The sequence below is a fragment of the Meriones unguiculatus genome, chromosome 2 (assembly GCF_030254825.1).
Source record: "Meriones unguiculatus strain TT.TT164.6M chromosome 2, Bangor_MerUng_6.1, whole genome shotgun sequence".
Classification (NCBI taxonomy): Eukaryota; Metazoa; Chordata; class Mammalia; order Rodentia; family Muridae; genus Meriones; species Meriones unguiculatus.
In genome coordinates, this window is record NC_083350.1 from 124,923,794 (window position 1) to 124,948,087 (window position 24,294).

Genomic DNA, 24,294 nt, shown 5'->3' on the forward strand with positions numbered 1-24,294 from the left:
ACTGGTCACAAATAGTCTTTGCCCTTTTCTGTATACTGATGACAAAATCTGAGATTTCCTTTAGTTTCTAAAATATTGTTCTGGGATGACATTCTAAAGCAGCAGTTTTAGGAGCCAGTATGAGCTAATTGTGTGTTTTGTTTTTTTTTTAACCTGTCTAAGAGAAAAGAAAAAGAAAGTTCAAAAGAAAGTCTTCTGTAGACTAGGTCTCAGACACTACAATGAACCTTTGGACACTGTATGTTTAGAAGAAACGTTTGTCTATGCAATACATTTGTTATGCAATAGAACCTATCCTAACTGTATGTCATACACAGGTACAACCGTATCCCCCACGTCAATCTTTCTCAACCCCAGTGCTGTCCCTGAGTGAGTTTCTGGTTTGTTTTATATCCTCTGTGACTCTAAGGGTAAATACAGACTTGCTGTTCCCTAAGAAGAAAATCAGAATAGGAAAATGAGCAACGAGCACAGGGCAAAACTCTGAAGTTAAGGTCCAGCTCACCAACTCCTCAGTTTTATTAGCCTTAAACAGGTCGATTAATCATCTGAGCCTCAATTTTCCTAAATAGGAGAAATAACAGTCAAGTATCTACTAAACATACGGCAAAGCAGAAAGCCGTCTGAGTTCTTTCAACCTGGTAGAGAGGCTCAATTCCCTGGAAAACATGTGCCCCGACTGATGGACTGATATGCCTGAAAAGTCTGCTCTCCCTGGATGCTTGACTCCATACACTACTTACTCTAAAGGAGACCTGGCGCTTCTATTTCAAGAGAGCCATTTGCTTCTGCTCAACTATATGGAACTCCAGGGAATGATCTTTGAAAAGCAAAGCCTGAGGGAAGCAAACTTAGATCTGACCACTAAAACATGCAGGATTCTGATTTTTAAAATATGTAGAAGATCCATTTAGCCCCTAAGTTACCTCATGGGTGTTTCAACATCATACAAACATGATGACTTGTAATAGCCTGGAGATTCCTCCAGCCTTGGGAAATTCAGGGCAAAGTTAAGGGTTAGTCAGGGTCAGTTCATCTGTCCTTCATTCTCGTTATCTCTCAAGTCGAATTCCTCACAATTTTTCCTTGCAGAGAATCTTACTAGACAGTGTGGTCTAGTTTAGATTCATTCATGAATCAAATACTTAATGATTGCCTACTATATCTATGTAAGTCACTTTCTAGACATGAAACAGGTATGTTACTGCTCAATATGAAGCTTATACTTACATGTCTGAGGGAAGCTGTGTTTGCATGCTTGTAGCTCCTATTTCTGTCTGTGGCACAGTCTTGAGGGACATTCTCATGTGTTTACACTACAAAGATCTTCATGATGTGAAGGAAAGACACTTTGTTAGATTTTGGATCTGTGGCATCATTCTTGGTATATGGAACATTGGGGACAGTTTGATAAATTTGAATAACTTCAAGAAAAAATATTAGGAAGCAAAAAAAAACTAGCTTCATGTTCAATTCCTCTCCCAAAATATAAAAAATAAATGATTTATTAACACTGTGTTATTAAGAACCACTAATTGAGTCTCAGTCTCTGCTTGGATACCTCGATCAATAGAGTCTTTCAGAGGCTATCTGTGGTAAGCTCCTGCCCTGTTCCCTGTCTTCTCCTGTTTCCGATGTCTGTTGCATTTGCCCTTCTGAATAAGGATTGAGCATCTTCCCTAGAGTTTTCCTTGTTGTTTAGTTTCTTTAGGACTATAGATTTTAGTGTGTTTATGCTATATTACATGTCTAATAGCCACTTATGAGCCACCATGTATGTCTTTCTGCTTCTGGATGATCATCTTCAAGATCTAGTTTCCACCATTTGTCTGCAAATTTCATGATTTCCTTGTTTTTAAATAGCTGAGTAGTTATTCCATTGTGTAAATGTACCACACTTTCTGTATCCATTCCTCAATTTAGGGACATCTAGGTTGTTTCCAGGTTCTGGCTATTACGAATAGAGCTGAAGAGAAGAGGGAGTGAAGGAGGGGTTGGGGAGAAGACAAGGGAGGGTGCCACAGCCGGAATACAAAGTGAATAAATTATAATATATAATAAATAAAAAAATTAGAAAGAACCACTAATTGGTTCATTTTATTTTTTAAAAAAAAATTAGAAGCCAGGAGTGGTAGCACAAGCCACTCAAGGAGGCAGAGGCAGATGGATCTCTGTGAGTTCAAGGCCAGCCTGGTCTACAAAGCAATTCCAGGACAGCCAAGGCTACACAGAGGAACCTTGTCTCAAAAAAAAAAAAAGAAAGAAAAAAGAAAAAAAAAGACATGTTGCCTTAGACGTGTCTATGCATTTGTTACAAACTTAAAGAAGATCTTACAGCGTTTGAATAAGTACAGAACATTCTTCCAAGTAAAAATGACAAGAAGTGCTTTGCTCTCCATCAGTGTGAAAAATGATACATACTGAGAAACAAGCCTGCCTTGGCCAAAGAGTTCATCTGAAAACTACCGCTGAATAGAGATGTGTTCTTTTCTGATAAGGTAATATAGATCAGTTTGAGGGTTGAAGGACTAAAAATATAAATAAAAATGAAAGTGTTCACAGGAGAAAGGGGACAATCAAAAGGGAAAAGAAGATACGAAAATAAGAGGGCTTAGCAATGGCATTCTTACGTTGAGCTACAATTGCCTCTTGACTGCATAGGCAGTTTGTGCCTTACACTGTGTGTGATTACCAAAAGAGATAAGGCTCGCCTTTATTTATTTAGTGTCATACTCACACCCAATCATAAGTTCAAACTCAAGTCTCATTGTGATGGTATGCAGATGGGGGGATTTCCATAGCTGATTAGGCCATGGGAGAAGAGTCATTGTGAATAGTGTGTGTGGTTTTTGTTTTGTTTTGTTTTGTTTTTTAGATTTTTTTAAAGTTTTTTTAATTACATTTTATTCACTTTGTATCCCCCATAAGCCCCTCCCTCCTCCCCTCCTGATCTCACCCTCCCTCCCCTTTCTTCACACATGCCCCTCCCCAAGTCCACTGATAAGGGAGGTCCTCCTCTTCTTCTTTCTGATCTTAGTTTATCAGATCACATCAGGAGTGGCTGCACTGTCATCTTCCGTGGCCTGGTAAGGCTGCTCCCCCCTCAGGGGAGGTGATCAAAGAGCAGGCCAATCAGATTATGTCAGAGGCAGTCCCTCTTCCCATTACTATGTAACCCACTTGGACACTACACTGCCATGGGCTACATCTGTGCAGAGGTTCTAGGTTATCTCCATGCCTGGTACTTGGTTGGAGTATGAGTCTCTGGGAAGACCCCTGTGTTCAAATTTCTGGTTCTGTTGCTCTCCTTGTAGAGTTCCTGTCCTCTCCAGATCTTACTATTTCCCACTTCTTACATAAGATTCCATGCACTCTGCCCAACAGTTGGCCATAAGTCTCAGCGTCTGCTTTGATAGTCTGCAGGGCAGAGCCTTTCAGAGGCCCTCTGTGGCAGGTTCCTAGGTTGTTTCCTGTTTTCTTCTTCTTCTGATATCCTTCCTCTTTGCCTTTCATGATGGGGATTGAGAATTTTAGTCAGGCTCCTCTCTCTTGATTAGTTTCTTTAGATATACAGATTTTACTAGATTTATCCTGTTATATGTCTATATAAGTGAGTATATACTATGTGTATCTTTCTGCTTCTGGGACAGCTCACTCAGGATGATCCTTTCCAGGCCCCACCATTTACCTGCAAAGGACACCGTCATCAAAACAAAACGACTGCCTACAGAGTGGGAAAGAATCTTCACCAACCCTTTTTCTGACAGAGGGCTAATAACCAGTATATATAAAGAACTAAAGAAGCTGAAAAGCAGCAAACCAAGTAATCCAATTAAAAAATGGGAAACAGAGCTAAACAGAGAACTCTCTGTAGAGGAATATCGAATGGCAGAGAAACACTTAGAGAAATGCTCAAAGTCATTAGCCATCAGGGAAATGCAAATCAAAACGACCCTGGGATTTCATGAACTTACACCCATCAGAATGGCCAAGATGAAAAACTCGAGTGACAACACTTGCTGGAGAGGCTGTGGAAAAAGGGGAACCCTCCTCCACTGTTGGTGGGAATGTAAACTTGTACAACCACTCTGGAAATCAATCTGGCGCTTTCTCAGACAACTAGGAATAGTGCTTCCTCAAGATCCAGCCATACCAATCCTAGGCATATATCCAAAAGGGGCTCAAGTACACAATAAGGACATTTCCTCAACCATGTTTGTAGCAGCTTTATTTGTAATAGCCAGAACCTGGAAACAACCCAGATGTCCATCAACAGAGGAATGGATACAGAAATTGTGATACATCTACACAATGGAATACTACTCAGCAGTGAAAAATAAGGAAATCATGAAATTCACAGGAATAAGTGTTCTTATTAGAAAGGTTCTGAAAAGTTCCCTTGAACTTTCTGCTATGTGAGATTACAGCTGGAAGCCAACTCTCCATGAACTGGGGAGTGGTATAATAATTTGCTGCATCAGTCCCAGGAGCAAACACAGATGCCTTCTCTTTATTAGGTCACTATGTGTCTTACATCGAACCATAGTTTGGGAGCTGTACAGACACAGACCTTGCCCTTCTGTAACTTTCATTCTGGTGCAGAAAATATACAGGCTACACCGAAACACTTGAATAAGATAACAGTAGGTTATTATAAGTGTCACAAAGGTGATGTTAGAGGGACCATATCTAGGGACAATGCTAGTTTAGGCACAAGAAAAGCAGAAGGAAAGGCAATCCTAAGGAGTCAATGTTTGAATTGATGTCATAGCCGTAAGAAGCTTATCATGAAGAGATCCAAGAAGAAGAACAGTTTTTAGTGGTGACTTGGGGAGGGGCAAGACTCCGAGGCAGGAATAACCCTGAATGTCCACGGAAGATAAGGCAGGATAGCATCATTGGAAGGCAGGATTAGAGTGTAGCGGAGGTAGGTTTCAGAGACCCCAGATCCTTGAGGATGTTGCCAAGGTTTAGAGGTTTCCTTCTGGCTCAGATGAGTCAGAGGGCATTAGGCAAGAGATCGATATGATCTGGAGCAACGGGCTAATGGATTCATTAATTCGTAGTCACTCCTATTCCTGAGTAATTCCTGACATCAATCTGTATTTTCTACCCCAAATCAAGGCACACGGCTGACAAGTGAGTGCACTTAAAAGGATGAGTGGAACAGCCATTGCAAAGCAGAAATCTTTGGGAGAAAACATGGGATGAACATTCATTCTGCTTGTAATTGCACCCAACATTTTTAATGGAGAATTTAAAAAAATATATACTCTTAGCTGGATAAAATTTGCAGAAAGCATTTCCTAAGAGTTATTAGAAATTTAAAGGAATCCGGGTGTAGTGGCAAACGTCTGGAAACCCAGCACTCGGGGAGTCAGAGGCAAGCAGATCTCTGTGAGCTCAAGGCCAGCCTGGTCTACAAAAGCAAGTCCAGGACAGCAAAGGCTACACACAGAAACCCTGTCTTGAAGAAGATTAAGAAAGAAAGAGAGAAGGGGGGAAGAAAGAAAGAAAGAGAGAGAGAGAGAGAGAGAGGGAGGGAGGGAGGGAGGGAGGGAGGAAGGAAGGAAGGAAGGAAGGAAGGAAGGAAGGAAGGAAGGAAGGAAAATTGTAAAGAGCTTCAAGAAGAGTTGGAGCAGGAGACAGAGTTGGGCTCATTAGCATCATTTGTGTTCCACTGTCTCCTACACTGAGGTGTGAGGTGAGTGTGAATGCCCAGCCTTCCCACCTCCTTCTCACCTTCCCCATTATCACCACTCCATTTGCACCTCACGCCTTCTCTCTCACAGTATTAACACAGTTCCACTTCCAGATTAATTGAGAGAGAGGTGTTACCAACAATCTCTCACTCTGCTACAACTTCTCATCCTTTCCCTTTCCTCCCTTGCCCCTACCCTCTCTTCTCATTTTCTAGCAGAGCTTCATTCGGGATTTCATAAAGTTGCAGATAAAAAAGATATTTAAAATACCTAATGATAAACAGTTTCTATAAAAGAAGAAAGTTAATGTATCTAATCTATATAAGGTAATCTTTTTCTTTCTTCTATTTTTTTTTTTTTTCTGAGACGAGGTTTTCCTATGTAGACAGACCAAGCCATTCTTGAATTCAGAGATGTGCCTGGCCCTGCCCCCTAGTGCTGGGATCAATGTTGTACTACCATGTGTGGTTAGGAGGTCCATGCCAGAGCAAGGGACACATTCTTAAAAGAACTTCAAAATAAGGAATGTTCGTATGTTTCTGATTCCAAAAACAAAGCTGATTGTGATTTAGCAGCCAATGTTTGCATGGTTGTTTTGTATCCAGTTTCCCCCACTATTTGCCTAAGAATTTTTTTGTACCAGGCACAGTGCTAGATATCAAAGGATATAAACCTGGTAAGGACACGGTCCTGCCCTCTAGAAAAAACAACAACAACAAAAACAATAGGAACACAGCACCAGAGAAACTGTATGAGGAGTCTTCAGTGGGAGAGTAATAACAACACAGCATTAGGAAGGCATATCAGAGGGTCTAAGAGCAGACTACAAAACACTGTCTCTTAATGAATTAAGGCAATTTCTGTCTTTTCTCTTCCTTAGCACTAACCCCACACTTGGGGAGATGTACCGCTGACTTGTACTGTGTCATTTCCTGGTGGGCATTCGCACTGGAGCAATTCACATGTGCAGCAAAGCAAGGACTTCTCAGTGTCCTCAAGCTGTCTGGCTTTAAATCCCAACTCCATCACTGTCTAGGAGAATTTGGGTGATCACTCCAACCAAGTTTACTTCACTGTAAACTAGGATAAAAAAAAATACTGTCCACATGCTGGGCCTCTTCAGGAGGGACAAATACAGGAAAATAAGTTGACTGGTCCAGAAGAGCCTCCCAACATCATCGGATGTCAGTGATCAAACTCTACAAACTCGTGGTCAGAACAGCAAGTGACAGTCATCGCTGGTCCTAATAGAATGATGCTTTTCATCTTTGGTCTTACACATATGCTCTCTGGTCAAGTCACTGCCAGATATTCACAAACAAGCCCTTATTCTCCAGCGGTGGCTTAAAAGAATAGGAAGGCCCAGCAGCTAACAGAACCAGACACACTGTGCTTCTCCGAGGAGCAGCTTGCTGAAGCCAGGGTTGCTCAAGAGAATGTTGATCTATCTGTGAACCAAGAATTGTCTAGGCCTTGCTCAAATATAGATGGATGGTATTTGTCACATGAATGAATGGTCTGCTAACATAACCAGACACTGGGTTTTAATTAACTTCCATAGTAGATTTGGAGCTCCCCCCCCCTTTAATGAAGATGCTAAAATTTAATGCTCAGTGACCCTTTACCTTTTCTAAGCACTTACAGGCATTATACTAGAAATTACGTATTCCTCTAGTTAAATAAAATGCTTGTTGGACTGTAGAGATGGTTCACCTACTAAAAACACTGTCTGTTCTTCCAGAGGTCCTGAGTTCAATTCCCAGCAACCACATGGTGGCTCACAACCATTTATACTGGAAATTTAATACCATCTTCTGGCATGCAGGGGTGCATGCAGATAGAACAAGATAGAAAAAGGAAAAAACCAAAATGCTTGTTGAATGACTACTATATGTTAAGCCCTGGGACACAAGAGTTAATAAAACCCAGATGCTGCACAAAAGGCACATCATTAATTACAATGCACATGTCAAATGCTATGAGGTAACAAATGAAGGGATCCTGTGAGACCACAGGGGGGAAATGCAGAGGATGCTTCCCTGTGGGAACTTCCTGTCTGGAGCAGAGAATCAACCCAGGCGCTCTGTAGATACTGGTTGAGGAGTGTCTCAGTGCCACACACCACCTTCTGCTCACTGTGGTGGTTCCTCTGCTGCTTCCCTCCCTCCACAGAGCCTCGCCAGCCACAAATGTGGCCACCCCATAGCTCAGCTCACACACTGAGGACTTCAGCTGGATGGCGACCAGACAGAAGAACAGCTGTTTTACAGTGGCACGGCCTTCTGGCTTCCGACCTCTGAGTGTTCTCTTGGGAAAGACTCTATCCCCTAGATACCTCCCTGGCTCCTGTAATCTGAGAGACAGCAGATGACATACCCCACACTATGGGCACTCTGATAAAGAAGTTGAAGTTCTAAGTAGACAGAGTCAAAAGTAGCCTAACGGGTACAAGCTTTGTGTTCCTAGAGAGGAGTGCAAAGAGAAAGTTTGAAAAAGAAATGTTTAAGCCCACAAATGTTTGGTTTTGTTTTCATTTTTAAACTGAGATTTAAGGAAATACCCATAGATTAAGTGCATGCGCTCTCTCTCTCTCCCTCTCTCTTTCTCTACTCTCTTCTGTCTCTCTCACACACACAGATACACAAACATACTGATACTAATAGTGCATCAAATTTACAGTCCTTATCAGCCTTCCCAGTGCTTAGATTCCAGACATATGCCACCATGCCAGGCAGGCCCCATGGCATCAAGTGTGTTAACACAAAACTCCACAGGACTGATGGATTATGAAATGAGAGGTCACTCATTCAGAGGCATATAAAATCTGTGCTTTTTTAAAATGGCCAGTTCAAGGCTCTTCCCCACCTTTTCTTCTAACAGGTTTAGTGTGTCTGGTTTTATGTTGAGGTCTTTGATCCACTTAGACTTTAGTTTTCTGCAGGATGATAAATATGGATCTATTTGCATTTTTCTACATGTAGACATACAGTTAGACCAGCACCATTTGTTGAAGATGCTGTCTTTTTTTCCATTGTATTTTTTTGGCTTCTTTGTCAAAAATCAAGTATCTGTAGGTATGTGGGTTTATTTTTAGGTCTTCTATTTGATTCCATTGATCCACCATTCTGTTTCTATGCCAGTACCATGCAGTTTTTATTATTATTATTATTTATTATTAAAATATTAAAATATTATTTTATTATTTTAATATTTTATTATTGTTATTATTGTTGCTCCCTTTATCATTGTTATTATTATTGTTTTTTATTATTATTATTATTTTATTATTGTTTTTATTTTGTTGCTATAATACAACTTGAGATCAGGGATGGAGATACCTCCAGAAGATCTGTTATTGTACAGGATTGTTTTAGCAATTCTGGGTTTTTTGTTTTCCCGTATGAAATTGAGAATTTAGAGCCAAAAAAACAAACAAACAAAAAAAAAATCTGAGCCCTGGGGGTCCTGCAGAGACTGATACTCCAACCAAGCACAATACAAGGATAGGACCTAAAACCCTGGCTCAGATATAGCCCATAGACTCAGTCTCCAAATGGGTTCCCCAGTACAGGGAACATGGGCTGTCTCTGACATGAACTCAGTGGTTGGATCTTTGATCACCTCCTCCTGAGGAGGAGAGCAGCCTTACCAGGCCACAGAGGAAAACAATGTAGCCAGTCATGATAAGACCGGATAGGCTAGGGTCAGATGGAAGGGGAAGACCTCCTTCGACAATGTACAAGGGGAGGGGCACAGGGGGAGAAGAGGAAGGGACAAGGGGGGCCACAGTCAGGAAACAAATTGAATAAGTTGTAAATTGTAATAAATAATAATAATAATAAAAGAAAATGGGCAAAGAGCATTTTAAAAATGCTTTCTTTGGGGAACATTTATTGAAAATTCTGACTTTCTAGTCACAGATGGATTCAGTTTGTTCCCTTTATATTCATTCAGTTTCTGTCTGGAAGGTGGGAGGAATTATTTACATATGTGTGTGTCTGTGTGTGTGTGTGTGTGTGTGTGTGTGTGTGTGTGTGTGTTTGAGAGAGAGAGAGAGAAAGAACTGGGAGAAAGAAGACCTCCACTGCTTGCCATCTAATTGCATGCAAAATTCTGCCACCTTTTGCTTGACCCTTAGCTACTTCCCCTCACAGTGTCTGGTACCAGAGACATAAAGTTATGAATAAACCAATAATTGCCCCAGCTTCTACAGTGCAGGACACGTGCTTTTCATGAACATTAAAATTCAGTTTTTCTGAATCTGAGAAAGAATTAAGCCTGGATTCTGACATTAATTTCCACTTGTCTTCCTCTTGGCAGAATGGGTTGTTTATTTCTGTCACAGAGAAGCATTAACGTGTGTGTGTGTGTGTGTGTGTGTGTGTGTGTGTGTGTTTCCAAACCAAACTCCCTTTATATATATATATATATATATATATATATATATATGCATTAACCTTTGTTATCTTTACCATGCTTTTGTATGGATTCCAAATGAAAATTCCAGTTGGTTTTTATTTTCAGTCATTTTCTGTGTTGTCTATTTTGGAGTTATGCTAAAATGTCAGCTGTTAAATGCAGCCTTTCCCCTTTCCTTGTTTTTCTTTCAGTTCTTGGATGGCACAGCCTTGTAGACACTGTTGCTCAAAAATACTTATTTTTATAATAACTCTCCTAGAACTCTAGGGACGTTCTCCCTATTTGAATTTGAACCCTACATACTGTCCACAGAAATCAGACATGTCAATATCTGTTTCCTTCACTCCTTACTATTCTCTTTCCTGTATTAGGCTCTGGACATATTACCTTGCTGCCAGCCCTCAGCATGTCAAACTTATTAATATTTCACATCAAGTTATTAAAAGTAATGACCATTTTAAACATGTTTTGCATTTATTTAAACAATATCTCTATGCCCATAGATTAGTGTAGCTCTCAAATCTCATCAGAGAAGTTTCTCACAATTTGTCGAAGCCCAGAGAATAAGTGTCTGTGGGATCCTCACCATAAATCTCATCTATTGGCCATCTATCACAACCTCTCTACAAAAGGCTCAGGAACCATCATAGAAGGGGGTTGCAACTAAAGTGACACAGTTTCCTTGGCATGACAGGACCAGTGCACTCATGAACTCAGAAGTAGCTGACTTGCACAACATTAAGTCAGTCAAAATTTCAGCTTGGAAGTTAAGGGGCCTAACATTAGTTGAGGAGCTAGTTGATGGATTCTGGGTAAAAGAACACCCAGGGTGTTCATTTGAGGGTGTGGTCCCTGGCAGGTCAACTATAGAAAGAATTTTTTAAAAATTCAAAGATTCCTTCTCAGTATTCAGCTTCTTCAGTTTAATGAGCACTATTATACCCCACAGTGACAAAACAGACTGCTTTCTAATAGTGACCTTAAGCAGGTCATTTGTGTGGTTTAAATCCCACAGAATCAACTAAGCCAGGCTCATAGGGGCTCACAGAGACTGAAGTCTGCATAGGTCCACACTAGTAGCCCTCTGAATACATGCTGTGGTTGTTTAGCTTGGGGTGTTTGTGGGAGAGGGGGGTACCTCTGATGCTCTTGCTTGCTCTATGACCCTTTTCCTCTGACTGGGTTGCTTCATACTGACTTGATATGTTGTTTTGTGCCTAGTCTTGTTACATATTGTTATACCATGTTTGGTTGACATGTCTGGTAGGCCTGCTCTACTCTGGAGGGAAATAGAGGAGCAGTGGATCTGAGGGGAGAGGGGAATTGGGGGGGGGAGTGTGAGAAGGGGAGGGAGGCTGCATTTAGGATTTATTGTTTGAGAGAATAAAGAAAAATAAAAAAATTAATAAATTATAGGTATGAATCATTTTTGTTGATACATAAAAATATTCCTCTGTAAAGTCATAGTTGCAACCAGATTGACTCCCTTAAAGTTTTTGCATTTTTTAAGAAGCTTTTGCATTTATTCCATTTAAATCTTTTAATCTTATTAATGATTGAAATATTTAAAATCGTTTTTAAAAATTTTAAGAAGTAACCAGGGCTTGTGGCTCATAGTTATAATTTCAGCTCTTGGGAGGTTAAGATGAGAGTACGGTGAATTCATCAATGTCATCCCGAATTCTAAGCCCTCCTGGGTTATGAGACAGACAGACAGACAGACAGACACACACACACACACACACACACACACTTTCAAAAATAGAAAGTTTGTTTTTACTCCACACAGTTAGATTGCCAATATTGGAAGATGTCTCTTCATAAAGGCACTTTACATTTAATTCAGAAAAGTATCTTTAACTTGTTCCACAGTGCAGGCAGTATTATTATTATTGGACTACAAATGTCACTGTACCAACATGAATTACCAAAAGTAAACCAATAAGAGCTGGTGAGTGTTCCTGGGAATCCTCTCTTTTCACAGCCTTTACATTTTGTTTATTCCAGGGCTCCACAGTTTTTCCATTTCATGTATTAATTGTGCCTCTCCTTCTCCAACTGCCTTTTCTTTAAAAATCCTCTTCTAAATACCAGACATATTTATAAGAACTATATAACCCCTGAACCCTCATATAATGACAGTGCTTCCATCTTACAAGATGCTTGGATTCTGTAACAGTAATCTCAGGCAAGGTAAATCAAATTTAAGATTGAAGCGACACTTTTTGAACAACTGATGTTTCTCAGCAATCCCTCAAATCATAGCTAATGAGCTGTGCTATCTATGGTAATTTGACTCTATTTGTCATCCTAAACATACTTTAAAAAAAAAAAAGATGAAGAGCTCAGCTGTTAAAAGTGTTTACTTCTCTTAAGAGGACATTAGTTCTGTTCCCTAAATGTATGTCAGGCAGCTCACAATCACTTACAGCTCTAGCTACAGGTAAGTGATTCTGACCGCAGATACTTGTACTTGTATGATATATCCACATATAGACACATATTAAGATTAAAAATATGTTTCTGACATGAACTCAGTGGCTGACTCATTGGTCACCTGTGACCAATTGGTCTCTCACTCATTGCCCGTGAGAGGGGTGCAGCCTTACTGAGCCACAGAAGAAGACAATGGAGCCAGTCCTGATGAGACCTGATAGGCTAAGGTCAGATGGAGGGGGAGGAGGACCTCCCCTATCAGTGGACTTGGAGAGGGACATGGGAGGAGATGAGTGAGGGTGGGACTGGGAGGGAATAAGGGAAGAGGCTATAGCTGAAATACAATGTGAATAAATTGTAATTAATATAAAATAGAAAAAAATTAAATATTTTTTAAAAGATTAAAAATAAAAATATAATTTGACTAGTATGGTCAATGCCATTACCATGCAACCTTCTTGAAAGTAGTGTTCATACTTCTTCATTGTAAGTGTCCAATACAGGTATACCTTGATAAATATTTATAGAATCAAATCAAATTATAAGCTTAAATGAATACCTTTTCTCACTAAAGAGAGAAAAGACACCCTAAAACTGTTGCTTCAGGAATAATTTCAGCACTCAAATGGCTGAGCTTGTGAGTTTGAAGTCAGACTGGGCTAGAGGGTGAGAGAGATGTCTTTTAAAACTGAAAAAAAATTGTCTTTTGACTTGCCATGATTTACAGTAACACTGACTAGTGAGGCAGAATTATAATTTCCTTTACTTTTTCTGAAAAGAAATTTGTGAGTGCTGGATTATGGGATATATGCTCACACATATATACGTGTGTACCCATGCGCGTGGTTGGAAGCCAGGGAAGAATGTCTAGTGTCCTGTTCTATCACCCTCAACCTTACACTGGAAGCAATATCTGTCACTGAACTTGCTCAAGTAGGTTTTCAGTTAACACGCCCCAAAATTCTGATTTCATTCCCAAAGTGCTAGGGTAACAGATCCACACCTGGCCATTTACCTGATTTAAATTCAAGTCTTCATGCTAGTTCATATTCACTGTGCCATCTCCAAGCCACTAGTAATTATTTTAATATTAATTCCTTTAATTTTATTCAACGTGTTACTTCTGAGGTGACTTTATATAGAATCTTGATAAAATATTCCATAAGATAAAATAAAAGCTATGACCCAACTATAACTTAAAGTCACTTTAAATTCCCAAGCCTTATATCTTATTAACTCTCATTCTCCACAACACTCTTCTAGATTATCAGTTTTAATACTTTTTCTAGGGGAGGGGCATGGGAGGAAAAGAGGGAGGGAGGGCAGGATAAGGAAGGGATGAGGGAGAGGGCTACAGCTGAGATACAAAGTGAATAAATTGTAATAAAATTCTAAAATACTTTTTCTATAACTTGTTTTAAACAGCTTCAAAATTTCTTAAAAACATGAGAGTATGTAGTTTGCCTTTTATTGGTATTCTGTAATGTCCCCTTTTCTCCCTCCCTCCTCACACTTTTCTCTCTCTCTTTCACTTCTCCCTCATTTGTCTGATAAATTGATGCGTGTATGTGTACCCAAATGTGCCCCAACACAAATTTACATTCTGGTAGGAAAGAAAGGTGTATACATCATTAAATCCAGAGAACTATAAATAGTTCCTAGTAACTACAGTGATACACACCTGTGTGTCTGATTCAAATGTTGCTGACAAATGTATTTCCTGAAATATACTTTCTTAGAGGATATAGAACTGTATGAAACACTGCCTGTTGTTTCTTGAAATAAGCATTTTCAAACATTTTCTTTATAGTCACTGTTTTCTCCGCCTACTGAGTATTATGTTCAAAATCAATACAACGGAGTAATCTTTAGTGATTCTTTTATTTCTATTTAAAAGAAATTACTTTTTGCTTAAAGAACATAGACTATAGATAAAGCTTTAAAACAACACTATCTAGCAGCCCAGCATTGTTAAGGGAATCTTCAAAGGCATTACAGGCATCCGGCTTTCCTAATCTTGTCTAATGAGGTTAAGGATAGAAACACAATAATAACACCTATGTTTCAACTGCTAACTAGCAAACAAAAATCAGTTACACACAAAGAACAAAGAAAAAAATTCCCTGAGCAGGAAAGCAGCCTTTACCTTAATAGAATCTAGTATTGATTCTTTGTTTTGTGGCAGATCTACGTAAACCAAGGTATCCTGGAAGCTGCTATGTAGCCCAGGCTGCCCTTGAATTTATGAATCATTCTGCCTCAACTTCTCAAGTGCTGAGATTACAGGTGTGTTTTTTTTTATATTCTATAGCAAATACTTGAACAGTATACACATATCCAAACTAGGTGTAGGACCTTATGAGCCAGACTGTCTCTCTTTGTTAATCACAGCTAATTGATGCGATAGAATCATAACAGAGAAGCAATACATGGAGTTCTCAAATTAACCAAGAGAAGCCAAGCCCCAGGATCAATTGGGACCCTTCAAGTTATCACATTTTTATACTGCCCTTTTCTACATGGCAGTGTGCTTGAAACACTGCAATTAGGGAAATGTTCAAAGAAACAAAAACAGTTAATTCAAGGGAAGTGGAGGGAAACAGTTTAACCAATGTGAATTCACCAGTGAATGACAGATTCAGAGTCTTCTTACTTCTTCGAAAAATATTTCAGTTGTTCCTGTAGGAAAATGATCTGCTCATACTTCTGCTTCTCCTGTAACTTTAGCTGTTCCAGCACAGACTGGAAATGACTCTTGAGGGTGAGGTTTTCTAATTTTCCAAGGAGATCTATCTGCCTTTGTGCTTTGCCCTGAATCTCTTGGAGCTTTTTCTCCTTGTAATGAATCAGCTTCTGAATTCCAAGAATTATTGAACTGCAGTCTTCATTAGCTTCACACAAGCTAAACTCAATAAACTTAGCTTGTAGCTCTCTTTCCAGATCCTCTTCAGAATCATCTTCCTTCTCCTCCTCCTCCTCATCCTCCTCTTCATCCTCATCCTCCTCTTCTTCTTCCTCCTCTTCCTCCTCTTCCTCCTCTTCTTCTTCATCCTCCTCTTCCTCCTCTTCCTCCTCATCCACCTCCTCCTCTTCTTCATCTTTATTCTCATTCTTGTCTTGATCATCACTGCTAGACTCAAGGAATGTGCTCTGAGACATAGCACATTCTGATGAGACATGACCTCCTATTTCAGAGGTCACTGGAAGGACTGGCATACTGGCTTGACTTTGTACTGCCTTGGCTTCCTCATCAACAATAATTTCCCATCGGCTGCTAATGGCTTCAGCATCTGAACGCAACAGTCTTTTCACTTCCTTTTCCACGTCTTTCGAATCAATGTAGCCACTACAGCTTTCTCCACTTTGCTTCATATCAGGGGGCTTTTTTGTTGGTTTCCGAAACCGTTTCTTTCTGACATTCTTAAGTGGTGGAGTAATGCCATGCTTCCAAATATATTTTTTCTCTGCTTCCCCTTCGTTTCCCATTGCAGTAACACCAGCAGAAGAAGCCGCTGGTTCTTCTGGAGAAGAGTGGAGATCACTATCAGCACTGCACAAAAGCATCTGGGAAATATCTGCTGTTTTATAAAAAGTTTTTCTATCATGAGTCTTTAGGCTTTCAATAACAGAAGGCAAGTCAACAACTTTGGCAGACAGTGAAACGTCATTTACCTGAACAACGGCATGCCGTGAATCAGGAGATAAGTCAATTTTCAGTTTATCTTTCATGGCAGGATTTCCAGAATGTATGATCTTCTTGACAGCTGTGGCATGTTCTGGGGGCAGCCGCAATATGAACTGGTTCTCAAGTTCATGAGGAAGTTCCTCTTGGCTTTTACTCATCTTGACTCTTTGGCCCACTCATGCCAGTACTGACGTGGGAGACTGTATGGCCCGGCCTGGCACCTGCGTTTCTGCCCTACCCGCCCTAAGAGGAACAAGGGACGGAGGGCTTTGGCTCTGGCCTGCGGGATCTGGGGGCTGCTGTGAGGGCGAGGCCTCAGGGGTCCGTCCGGAATGGCTAAGTCTGGCCCCAACAGGTCGGATCAGTCACCACGCTGGCCCTTGGTACCTCACACACCGCTGGGCAAGCCGCTGGCCACACCACTGGGCAGGCCGCAGGGCACACTGCTGGCCACGCCGCTGGCCAACAATGGCTCCGTCGCGCCTCCGTGGCTTCCCGGGGCCTCCAGGCATCCCGTCAAGGGGGGCCTCTAAAACCACCTCGGGCTCCGCAACCTCCCTGGGCCTCAGGGCTCCACGTCGGGCCTTCGGGCCTCGCGGCTGCCACGTACCTCTCCGGACCTCCTTCACAGTCCTCCGCGGGCTTCCGCGGGCCCCCACACACGTCTGACAGCCTCCTAACAGGCAGCCGCCGGCGGCCTCCAGGCGGCCTCGAGGCAGCACACGCGCTCCGGCACATGGGCCGGAAGTTACTTGGAAAAGGACCTTGAAAGCGAGGCACTTCCGGTCACGAGCCTCCTTGAGGAAACCATTGAAACTTTTCCCCTGCAGGGGGACCCTGGGCCGTGGGGTGGCTTTGGTTTTCGTGTGTGTATGTGTGTGTGTGTGTGTGTGTGTGTGTGTGTGTGTGTGTGTGTGTGTGTATGTGTGTGTGTGTCACTTTCTTCTTGAGCCTTTCACTTGTCTGGGACTGCCCGAGCACTGCTGGAATCTTCTCCATGACCCCCTCCTCAGTCTCTCACTGCGTTAAGTCTTTTAGAGAAGGGCAGGAGGGTACTGGGCTCAGTGCCACGGATGTGATGTCCGAATCTAAACAACTGCCAGTTATTCCAAAGTCCACAAAGATGGGGAAGAGGTGGGGAATATTAAGTACATAGTCGTGGCTTAGGTTATAAATGCCAACCTAACAAAATGTATCTAAAATGGGGAGCTGTTTGCTAGCAACTGTAGAACTGGTACCGTGAGTCTTTACCCTTAAATAGCCTGGCTAAGATCAGGTGGAAGGGGAGGAGGACCTCCCAAATCAGTGGACTGGGGGAGGAGCATGGGAGGAGAAGAGGGAGGGAAGGTGGGATTGGAAGAGAATGAGGGGGAAGGGGTTACAACTGGGATACAAAGTGAATAAACTGTAACTAATATAAAAAATCAAATTAAAAATAAAAACAAAAAACAAGAAGACAGAGTTCTCTTTTCCTTACCAAAGAACAACTACTAACCTCTGGAAAATAAACAGTATTTTACCTCGAGGCAGAGGCAGGAGGATCTCTGAGTTCGAGGCAGCCTGGTCTAAAAAGTGAGTCCGGGACAGCCAACACTATACAGTGAAACCCTGTCTCATAAAACAAAACAAAAGAAAAGAAAGAAAAAAAAATTTTTTTACCTCTGGTAAAACACTATTGCCCAATTTAATAATCTCTAGTTGTTTCTATACAGGCCTTTAGAGCAAAAAAGAAATAGGAGAGAGGGAGATTGAGTGAGAGCATGGATCTACAATCCAGTGGGGTTTATTTTTGTTGTTTTCCTTGGAAAATTAGAACAAATTACAAATGCACAAATTTTTATTTCACTTTTCATATATCTCAACTGTAAAAAATGTTAAGCACAAGTACCTATTATAAATCCCGATGAGCTACACAAATACATTAAACATGTTCTGATGGCAAGTAGATTTTTGAATCGCCTTACTTCAATTGCTGTATTGAAGTAAAAAAGCAGTACGGTAGTCATTTTGTCACTCATCCACATAGCTGTGCAAATAGTTGTGAAGTCCTACTGTAGCGCTGTTCTTGGTGAGACAAGCAATGAATAAACTGTGATCATTAATAGCTACTTATCTATGAGTACTATAAAGCACAAAATAAGCCAAGGTTAATAAAACAGAATTATCTGTAATCCTTAACTTTAAAAAATCTAGATCAGTTTTATTATTGAGTTTGCAAAACTCAAATATCACAATTAAGGAGATGAAACTAATTAGTTTGAAAGGGAATGGAGAGAGGAGAGGATTTCATTGCCCAGACTAGCCTCAAAATAACCAAGTAGTAGCTAAAGATAACCTCTTAAGTGCTAGGATTGCAAGTGTGCACTACCACATGTGACTTCATCAGTTACTGAGCATTATTAGAAATAGAAATTACTCTTATAATTTCAAAGTTTTGGGTCATACAGTCAGGTTGTTTTAAGTATTATATTATCTAATATGCCTGATGATATATATATAAAATATACACATATACACATATATACCTATATATGTATATATAAATATATATTATATATTAAAATATATATCATATCGTATATCATATATTGTATATTATATCATATATAATATATCATTGTATATCTTATATTTTAAATTGTATATTATATATTATATGTTATGTGTTATATGTTATATATTATATATTATATATTGTATTGTATATGTTATATTATATGATATATGAAACACCAGAAAGGTAAGGCAAGTGTACCAAAGGAAGGGGCCAAGGTTTTGCTGTTTGTTTGGCAAACAGCAAAACGTGGCAACTTTGGTCACTTGGTTATATCTTCAGAGTCAAGAATATAAGAAAGGGGTTGTGAAATCTTCCTCTGTGACTAAGGAAAGCCACCAAGGCTAGCCATGTGGCAGGGCTGTCCTTGCATAAAGGTCTAGAGAGGCTCTTTTGTGGGGCTGAGAAGGTGAAGCCTGGATTATGTTGGAGACCCCAAGATTTTGGCGATGACAGAGTCGTAGCATACCTGCTGAGGAAAGCTGCAGACGGTGCAGGAGGGAGACCCAGGAGGGAGAAATGTGTGTCCCAGTCAACAAGGCTGGAAGGAGGTGGAGTTCTGAAGGGTGCTTTGACATCAGACATGGTGATGCAGAATTTGCAATGTGCCCTACTGGTTTTCAATCTTTGCCCCAGTGTTCCCTCACGATAGCCCCTTTCCTCCCTTTTTGGAATGGTATATATTTTGTACCACTGTATGATGGCAGTATGTGATCTGCATTTAGATTTTGCTCCAGTGCTTATCTGCTTGCATGCTCTCCACCATGATGATATAAACTATAACCTCTAAAACTATAATCAAGCCCCAAGTTAAATCCTTTCTTTTGTAAGAGTTGCCTTGGTCATGGTGTCTATTCACAACAACAGAACAGTGACTAAGATATATAGTTTTACATAACAAATAACATATTTTATGAATATATAAAATTTACCCAAAAAGAAAATTATAAAAAATACAAGTGAGAATAGACATAAATAATGGATCATATTATATGCTCATTGTACCATTCTGTCCTCAGGCCAGTACTTGCCTTGAAGAATAAACTATTTGATGTTTTATTATCTCTTCTAACCTGCTGTTTTCTGGTAGGGACTACTAAAGTAATAGACCTATTTAAAGTTCATTTTTCTCCAGGAATGCTCATTCATTTTCTTATTTGCATATACACCTCAGTAAAGGTCATTTTCTTCGGATATGCTTATTCGCTTTGTGTTTGTTTTTAAACGTTTGTCTGTATAAAAATAGTGAGTTTTATAATTTGCAATGAAATCGTAGATAAGAAGCTTCATGAAGCATTTGTGCTAGAGACAAAGAATGGTGACTAAAAAAGTGACTGAGTGGAATTCTATTTTTGCTATAGGCAATACCACCCACTCAGTCCTCCTTGAGAAGAGGATTTCGCACACTGAAAAGATAGAGATAATTCAGGAAAGAGCATCCTCCTAAATTAGTTGTAATTTCACTTTCACTGCAATGTGATAAAGAAAGCAGGAAGAACCAGCTAAAATCTATGTATGCATCTGTCAAGCGGTTATAAAATTGTTTCAGTGATAACACATAGAAAATAGCCACATTATTCACAGCTTGAAGGCAGAGCTTATGCATTTTTGCTGATATTTCGAACAAATGTTGGTAGATTAATGAATGTGTGAGATTCACTTCTTTTTGAGTGTGTGTGTGTGTGTGTGTGTGTGTGTGTGTGTGTGTGTGTTGCATGGATACTCTTGTGTCCATGTAGATGGCAGGAAAGGAAATAAGAGTTTCTTCCCCTATTTATTCTCTGCCTTATTTTTTCTAATTTTCTATTTGTTTATTTAACGTCTGTGTTTTGAGAGTGTGTGTGTGCCTGAGTTTGTGGGAGGTATGGGTGTGAGTGTTAGTGTGTGTGCCTGAGTGTACCATGCACGCATATGGAAGTCAGAGGACACCTTGTGGAAGCTGATTTTCTCCTTCCACTATTGTGGATCCCAGGGATCATATACTCAGATCAACAGGCTTGGTGGTAAGTGCTTTATTAGCAGAGCCTTGTCACCTACCTGCCACCATTTAAAAAAAATACTTCTTAAGATTTTTGTGAGTATAATTGCATTACTTCCATTTCCCCGTTTCTTTTTCTCCTTCCTTCCTCATATGCCATCCTGCTACTTCTCTTTCAAAGTTATGGTATCTCTTAGTTGTTGTTAACTGTGTTTGTGCTCCTAAACATAGAAATACAACCAGCTCTGTCTATATAATGTTGCTTGTATGTATACACTTTCAGAGCTGACCATGTAATATTGGATGACCAACTAATGTACTCTTCCCTGGGGAAGACCATTTGTCCCATGCTCAGCATTCCTTAATTGTCCAGGGTTGAGACCTCATGACCTTTCTCCTTTCACATGTGGAAGGAGACTATGTAGGTGAGACTTCATGGGTGTAGCTTCTGACCTTTCTAGGAGACACAATCTCATAAAATAACCCTAAGGGCAGAGAAGTACCACACATGACTTGGTGATAACCAACAGCTCTCTGGTTGGACTTCAGGCCTACACAACACGAGAGAAAGCATGCCTGGTGCCAGCAGCTTAGCCAACAACCCAGGGCTAATGAAGTCACACATCTCGGAAGAGAACCTACAACTGCCACTTTGCTAAACCAGCATAATCCTTATACCCGCAGATAGGTGTAGTCCTCACCCCTCTTCCAGGAAACTTCTCTTTGCAACAAAAAGAGACCATTACAGAAAACCATGACCAATCAAAATGCAGAGTGGTAAAGTCTGGTCCCAACTGATACATCTACAACAAAATTCCTACACATTAGAGGCAGGGATCATTGCATCTTCAGATGGGACACAGAAAGAGTACAAGAGCCAGAGCAAGAAAGAGTTTTCCCTTGGATTGTGTTGCCTTATTTTTTTTTTTTTTGAGACAGACTCTTTTGTGACCTGGAAACTCTAGTTTTCTAGTGAAGCTGGTTAACCAATGAGTTCCCAGGATCTGCTTGTCTTTGCCCCCTATCCCCAATAGCATTTATAGGCATAGGCATGTGAAGCTGTTTTCAGATTAGATTTAAGGCCCATTCTACACAAGCTTACACATGTTTGGTACTATAAACCCAGTCAAATCCCATGCCTATGGCAGTCATGGATCTTTTTTATTTTTATTTTTATTTTTCTATATAATTAATTATTAATTACAGATTATTCAATTTGTATCCCAGCTGTAGCCCCTTCCATCATTCCCTCCCACTCCCAACCTCCCTCCCTCATCTCCTCCCATGCCTCTCCCCAAGTCCACTGTTAGGGGAGGTCTTCCTCCCCTTCCATCTGACCCTAGCTTCTCCGCTCTCATCAGAACTGGCTGCATTGTTTTCTCTGTGGCCTGGTAAGGCTGCTCCCCGACCTCAGGGGGAGGTGATCAATGAGCCAGCCACTGAGTTCACGTCAGAGACAGTCCCAGTTCCCCTTACTTGGGAACTCATTTGGATACTGAGCTGCCATCAGCTACATCTGTGCAGGAGTTCTAGGTTGTCTCCATGCATGGTCCTTGGGTAGAGTATCAATCTTAGAAAAGGCCCCTGTGCCCAGACTTTTTGGTTCTGTTACTCTCCTTGTGGAGCTCCTGTCCCCTGCATGTCTTTCTATCTCCCCTTTCTTTCATCATATTCCCTACACTCTGTCCAAAGTTTGGTTATGGGCCTCAGCATCTGCTTTGATACCTTGCTGGGTAGAGTCTTTCAGAGGCCCTTTGTGGTAGGATCCTGTCCTGTTCCCTGTTTTCTCCCTCTTCTGATGTCTGTCCTGTTTGCCTTTCTGAGTGAGGATTGATCATCTTACCCAAGGTCCTCCTTCTTGCTTAGCTTCTTTAGGTGTAGATTTTAGTATGTTTATCCTATATTATATGTCTAATATCCACTTATAAGTGAGTACATACTGTGTGTGTCTTTCTGCTTCTGGGATACCTCACTCAGGATGATCTTTTCTAGATCCCAACATTTGCCTGCAAATCTCCAGAATATATAAAGAACTCAAGAAGTTAAAAAAAAACAAATCAAGTAATCCAATTAAAAAATGGGGTATAGCAGGGAGGAAATGAGGGAGGAAGGATGGAATTGGGAGGGAATGGGGGAGGAGGGCTACAGCTGGGATACAAAGTAAATAACCTGTGCTTAATATAAAAAAATTAAAAAAGGGGGTATAGAGCTAAACAGAGAATTCTCAACAGAGGAATATAGAATGGCAGAGAAACACTTAAAGAAATGCTCAACATCCTTACTCATCAGGGAAATGCAAATCAAAAAGACCCTGAGATTTCACCTTACACCCATCAGAATGGCTAAGATCAAAAACTCAAGTGATAACACATGCTAGAGAGGATGTGAAGAAAGGGGAACCCTCCTCCACTGCTGATGAGAATGTAAACTTGTAGAACTGCTTTGGAAATCAATCTGGTGCTTTCTCAGACAATTAGGAATAGCACTTCCTCAAGATCCATCTATACCGCTCCTAGGCATATATCCAAAATATACTCAAGAACACAAGAACATTTGTTTAACCATGTCCATAGCAACTTTATTTGTAATAGCCAGAACCTGGAAACAACCCAGATGTCCATCAACAGAGGAATGGATACAGAAATTGTGATTCATTTACACAATGGAATACTACTCAGCAATTAAAAACAAGGAAATCATGAAATTTGCAGGCAGTTGTGGCTTTTAGGGGAAAAGAAAATACTGACATTTAGCTAAACAAACTTCCTTCTAAACACCTATGTTTGTATAGCTTGACAAATACTACTCTCGATTCTAATCAGAGAAGCCACGTTTTGCAATGCACAGTGGCGAACGCACAGACTGGTAGCAGCTTAAGATACTGAGAATAAGTGACAAGTGAGGGTTTGGGCATAAGCAAAACACTTATACTTGCCCCTCTAAGAATCTGAGAGCATTTCAGAACAGGGAATAAAAAAATACAAGGTTCAAAAGACCCTGAAAACATGCACTCTAGATACAATGTAAAAGCTGTGATCACAAAATCTCAGCAGCTTCAGTTGCTGACACTGGAGCCTCCACATTATAAGCCTTGTCAACACTTAGTTGTAGATGATAGAAGGATTCAGCCTGCTATACTCTTATGGCTGAACCACTGGGTACTGATGGTCTCTGGGAGAGAAACGGCCATAGTCTACAATTGTGTGCCCACTGGTAATCCCACCCATCTCCAATGGTTAGTTCCAATCCTGTGGTCACACAGATGGCCTTGGTCAAAGACAGTGGGGTCACAAACAAGCCAAAGTACAGAATTTGGGAAACAGATTAGCAGAAAAGAAGGGGTAGACAAGGGAGCGAAGGCAATAGGAAGTGAGAGGAGAACAATCAAAATTTATTATATACATGTTTGCTATTGTCAAAAAATGAATCAAAGTTAACTAATAGGAAAAAGCAAAAGGAATAAAAAAATCCAATTCTCTTTCTCTCCTCTCTCTCTCTCTCTCTCTCTCTCTCTGCTTCT

At 40.5% G+C, this 24,294-nt stretch overlaps 2 protein-coding genes across 4 annotated transcripts in view; one reads left to right on the top strand and one right to left on the bottom strand.

Moving 5' to 3' along the window:
* Nucleotides 1–24,294, top strand: part of Ptprr (protein tyrosine phosphatase receptor type R) — a 279,114-nt gene that overhangs the window by 108,382 nt on the left and 146,438 nt on the right. The gene's annotated exons all lie outside the window — the stretch shown is intronic.
* LOC110559761 (transcription initiation factor TFIID subunit 7-like) lies at nucleotides 15,159–16,400 on the bottom strand. 3 transcript variants are annotated; one of them, XM_060376927.1, is made up of 2 exons: nucleotides 15,722–16,400; nucleotides 15,159–15,439 (listed from the first exon to the last, which is right to left on the bottom strand). In XM_060376927.1, exons 1-2 carry the CDS (start codon nucleotides 16,398–16,400, stop codon nucleotides 15,207–15,209), a joined length of 912 nt encoding a protein of 303 aa, XP_060232910.1. In that variant the 3' UTR covers nucleotides 15,159–15,206. The 3 variants fall into 3 exon arrangements, with proteins under 3 accessions (XP_060232910.1, XP_021511043.1, XP_021511041.1); XM_021655368.2 differs by having other exon boundaries at nucleotides 15,159–15,613; nucleotides 15,689–16,400; XM_021655366.2 differs by having other exon boundaries at nucleotides 15,159–15,581; nucleotides 15,639–16,400.